The 5,428-nt window shown below is 47.8% G+C and overlaps 1 protein-coding gene across 1 annotated transcript in view; it reads right to left on the minus strand.

Moving 5' to 3' along the window:
* Positions 1-2,168: 2,168 nt before the first annotated feature.
* LOC108571562 overlaps positions 2,169-5,428 on the minus strand; it is a 9,811-nt gene continuing 6,551 nt past the window's right edge. The window contains exon 3 of the mRNA XM_017933630.1: positions 2,169-3,160. Within this exon, the coding sequence (XP_017789119.1) occupies positions 2,292-3,160 (869 nt within the window). The 3' untranslated portion in view covers positions 2,169-2,291. The remainder of the gene's footprint in view (positions 3,161-5,428) is intronic.

The raw sequence follows: 5,428 nt of genomic DNA on the forward strand, positions 1-5,428 counted from the left end.
AGCGAAAAGTATAACAAGTTCGCGTTGGCTTACGAGCCGATAAATGTTTAGCGGAAGAATGATCGGTTCCCGTTCGCCGGGAAATTGACTTGGTCGAGGATATTTGCCTTCCGGTCAACGAGTTTCGCGCGGGCAGAGAGAGAGAGAGAGAGAGACAGATAGATAGATCGATAGAAGGGAGTATCGCGAAAATTTCCCCAAAGAAATCTCCCCCTCTCCGGGCGCGCATCCGGCGAATTCACGTTCTTCGAACGTGATCGAGGTGTTATCGGAGGATCGATCGAGAAACAAGCTGGAGCGAAAGTTCTGGGTTCGAAACAGTTAGGAAAGATTCTCAACATCGATCTTGTTCCCTCTGGTAACACACGCGGGCTTTTCTCTCTGTGTGTGTCCCTTTTGCACCGTGAAATCCGAGTTGAACTCGATTCCCGTTGAACACGCGTCGTCTATCGGCAAACGTGATTCGCCCTAAGTCTCTCCACGTATACGATCTCGTTAATTCGAAGTCGATTGTTGTTCCGTAACACCTAAACTCGAAGATAGACGTGCCTTTCATTCGTGAAGAAGAAAAAGAGAGAGAGAAAGAAAAGAACGAGACAAGTGTCGTTTCACGTAGAGTTGTTCGGTCGTGTGTGTGTGTGTGTGTGTGTGTGATCAAAAAGGACAGACGAGAACTATACCACTTTAAGTATGTGTAATATACATGTTTATGTACAAACTGTACGACGTTTCCTTTTTTTTTTCTTTTTTCCACGATTCACACACTCGGCGCGATTTTCGCCTTAAAACGCACGTCACGCTGAGATCCATCTTGGTGGAGGAACGAAGTAGCATGGCCTTGCTCGCGCGAGTATTAAAATATCTCTGAGTACCCGTACGCTCCGAGAGAGTGTACAGAAAGAAATTTGGTCGCGATACCTTCTAACAGTGGATTTTACAAATGTTTCGAACGACGAAATCGTCGCGAACCTGACAAAATTTCACGATTTTCACCGATCTACGACCTCGTCACACTCACACTGGAACATCTGCGTTACGTTACCATTAAGAGCGAATACAATCGGAAGATTTACATACGCGGTCTTCGTTTAATTATATAGAAACAGTTAATCTAACATCTCTTAATACGTGATTTTTTTTTTTTCCTCTTACATAGTCGGAAACCGGTATCCGGTTCCTCCTTAAACTCTCCGATTTACATATCGATACAACAAGTTACCCGCTCGACGCGGTCAAGTACCAAACGCGTGATGCACGGTTAAAAAAAAAAGGGTAATAAAATTAAGGATAAAAGAAGAACGAAAGTGAAGGACCAAACGAGCTCGAAGTGTCGTGTAAAAACTATCTCGCCCGCCTGATTACGCATAATCGACGGGGGTGGTAAAAATGTGTGGAATAAAAGTTCGAAAAAGATACGGAGTAGAAAGAAAGAAAAATGAAGAGGTACCCGATCGCGTGACCATTTCACGAGGAGATCGTACAAAACAATACACATACACATATATCGTTTCCACGATGTCAGCTCGAACGCGATCCTCGTTAGGCATGCAGCAAGCACGTCAATAAATAAGACGAACATCCCCCACGAGGGGACGTTATCCTTAACGCTAGTGTCTCGTTACGTTGTATATTACACGAACTGTCTATATAATCTTCTGTCAACGGCACGCAGTCCACTAACTTCCTCGTTGCTACTAAAAAGAGAACATAGTAGAAAGAAATCACGAACGTTCCATGTCCATCGTCGAAGATCGTTCGAAACGTCCCAAATTTTCTACTCTTCCTCCCGCGGAAAAGGTCACCTGAGGCTCGTGTCGATCGTCACGAGCCACGAAGAGTACCTTGTCTGCACGTCGCGAATGAAATAAATTATAAAAAAAAAGAGAACAAGGAGACAGAGAGAGAGAGAGAGAGAGAGAGAGAAACACACAGGTGAGATAAAGAAGGAACGACAAAGAAAAGTCTCAGTCCGAGAAGTATCATCCGTGGATATTTCTCCAAGCGAGCGTTTTCAAGCGGTTCACCCGACGACGACACCCGCTCTGTAATTATATTTCGTGTGCGTGTGATCACCGGATGTGGAAGCCCCCCGCACGCTCGTTCGCCAGCACAATCGAACGTCGCTGCTCCATAACCACCGAATTATCGAGAACAGGGTGTGTGTCTCGTCTCTCTTCGTTATTTTTTGTTTCAAAGGCACTACCGGTTTATTGTGACTTCGGTCATGCGTCTCTTCTGCTTAGCACAGCTACGACCTCGCGGCCTCATCTTCGTCGACCGACGTACGTCGATCATACCTCCGTCCCGTCTTCACCCTCGTCCTCGTACAACGGTCCGTTCGTTGATTTCTTCTTCGGTTTAGGCGGTGGTCTAGGTGGTACCTTCCTTCCAAGCGTGTTACTATTGCTAGCCGACTGTTGTTGCTGCGGTTGTTGCTGCTGTTGACTCAGTAGATGATTGCTGTCCGTGGTCGACTCGTCGGCGAGCTTCGTCGGCCACTCGGCTGCACCCTCGGGCGCAGCTCTGTCCAGCGGACTGCTTGTCAGTATGTTAGGTGTGCTTCGTTGTATCGTGCCGTAGTGCGAATTCGGTGTTCCAGGCAACGGTCTGTTTCTCATCGAGGACAGTGGCTCGGGACTTTTGTTCAACGAAAGCACCGAACTACCGTCCGCCGTTGTTCTCAGCCCCAGATTGTCGTAGACAGGCTCCAAACCGTCGGTGGGCGACGTGGGAGGTCCGCTGCTCCAGCTAGGCGCCCTCGGTCTTCTTGGTATCGTGACGTAGCCGTGACGAGGCATCACAGGTGCTATGGTGGAGCTGGCGATTCCGTAGGGCGTTACGCTGCGGTTGTGCGGCAAGGTCTTGAATTGCGCGGCCGGATATTGGTTGGAGGGCGAGCCGTAAGCGGCGGTGGTTGGCGTCGCGTGTTGGCTCGGGAGACGAGTGTTGTCGGGCGCCGTGGACGCTTGGCTAGTGGGCGACGCACCGCGACCGCCGGAGAACGCCAGAAGATCAGGAGGATACTGGCGGTAGCTTCCGGTTCCACCGCGACACAGCGTGCCGGTGCCGCTCTCGAGCTCTGGAGTCGCTCGTTCCTCCCTCTCGTCGTCGCCGACCCCGCCGATCACTCCGCCGACGACACCGCCACCGATACCGTCAGCTGCCAGAACATAAACAAAAAAGAAGGACGAACGTTAAGAAAGAAAAGTGAAAGACGCGAGAATGATAATGAAACAGAGGAGAGAATGAAATTATAACAGAGAGGGGGGGGATAATTGCGAGAACGATGTGTAAACAGTCTGGTCGTACGAGGACGTTGATGGTGTTTCGTTACTTTTCTCGAATCGTGCGGTGCGCATTCTTGTGTTACCGTAAGCGAGATACTTTTGTGGTTAATGTTTGTTAGCTTCGAAAATATATTTTGCTAGGCTTCGGAGACCATTCTTATGTTAGCATTGAGTTCTATAAACCTGTTTGAATGTAAGATCTGAAGCTTCGGAGAGATCGTGGATTGGTTTTTCCCGTATACCAGTTAAGGATTATTCCTTGTACCTCACAAAGGCTTCCATATCTTTAACTATCGTTACATGTATCGCTTCAACTCACCTGGTATTTAAAAAAATATTTCAAAGAGGAGAGTAACACGAAATCTTCTTCCTAAGAGACACAATACGACGAAGATTAGCGTGTTACGCGAACAGGTCTCTATCTCTGTATCTTCCTCCAAGAGCCAAGAAGTCCCTATAATTTCCCGAACAACCGTCAGCAATATCGACGCGAGACTTTTCACAGAACAGTCTTTCCCACCTTTCAGATCGGTCATCGGACGTTTCACATTTCCGCGCGGCTGAAGTATGCTAAGTTCGCGGACTCGGGAGAGCTGGGTAATGATAAAAAATATCCCAGAGCTGATAGATCCTTGGCGAAAAGGGAACCACGTCAGATACGGGTATCGGTGAACGTTACATAATGTACAAGACCTGTCACGGTTTATATCGCGAAGACACGTAAATCGATCGTGCCCTCGGAGATAAAGTTTCATCGGGAGAAAAGTGGGTCGTGACTCTTACGTGTTACGTGGGCCGCGCGGCGTTTCTCCGGCTATAATTTAAACTACAACACTCTCTCTCTCTCTCTCTCTCTTTCTCGCGTAACGAATCTGTCGAGAAAATGAAATACAGATCGATGTCAATGCACTTGGCCGTTTTTATCGCTCACCGAGTCGAACGCTCTGTTCAGCGATCTTCCGGAGGTTGCCGCCTCGGTGACACCAACTGAACGAATTTGACTCCCGTGTGTGTGTGTTCGCGGTAAAATCTTTTTACGAGTGCCGGTGGCAGGTAAACGAGAGAGACTGGTAATCATAGAACTTTTATCGCGGCTCCCTCGTTTTTCGCTATTCCAATCCTGGTTCGATAGCGGTGAAAAAGAGGAAGTAGGACAACAGATGTTGAGGCCGGAGGGAAGGTTGTACAGGGCTAACCTTCCGCAGCGAAATACAAAGGGAATAACCCGTGCGCGGTGCAGAAGGTAGTTGAGATGCGGAAGGTGGCTGTTCAGATGCGAGATTCTCGACAATTTCAATTACCATCTTTGAACAGCGCATAGGCAAAGAGCTCGAGATACAAACGATCGTTGCATACTGTATGTGTATATACATTGGGATGCACGCGTGCGCCGAACGTATCGGAGAAGAATCTTCTCGAAAAAAAAAAAGAAGAAAGAAACTGCGGCTTGTTAATTCAAAGGAGAAGAACGGTGTGCAATGATTATTAGTCGTCTCTCCCTCTTGCTAGCTTTGTAGGACTCGTGGCAAGCGTCGCGGAACGCGCACTTTCCTTTTCTCTTATCGCTTTAATCACCACACTGTGCGCGCACACAATCCCGACGAAACCTCGTCTCTCCCCCTTTTGTTTTCTCTCGGTGTGCGTAACCATGTTTCAATTAACTCCAGCATCCCCTCCTTTCTCGGTCGTTCGCGCTTTTTTCATCTTTGCCTCTTTCACTGCTTATTATGCCTCGTGACGCTCGAACGTCGTTTCTTTGCGATTGCTGCGGGATTATGGTACCGGTTGTGATACAGGGAGGTCGTGAATTAGGTCCTTAAATTGCAGGACCGATTCATGCCGCCGCAATGCAGGATAAAAGAACGAGGAATTGTGAAAATTAAGAAAAATCTGCAAATGTTAATTTGGAGTATTTGGAAGTCGTTAATTGTTTCACAAAACTCGCTTGAACGGCGAAGATTTCCTTAAATCGACACCCGAAACGTGTGTTCAACCGACCGATTTTACAGAGCGTTAACGCAACAATCGTCCATCTTTCTCGTTGATCGTCTCGTTATTATCGTCATCGTTGCCTTTTCGCGCGAAGATTATGTACAGTGAGGCCACTCGAAGATCGACGACCGATTTCTACAGGACAAAAA

Source organism: Habropoda laboriosa, unplaced genomic scaffold (genome assembly GCF_001263275.1).
Source record: "Habropoda laboriosa isolate 0110345459 unplaced genomic scaffold, ASM126327v1 scaffold40, whole genome shotgun sequence".
Taxonomy (NCBI): Eukaryota; Metazoa; Arthropoda; class Insecta; order Hymenoptera; family Apidae; genus Habropoda; species Habropoda laboriosa.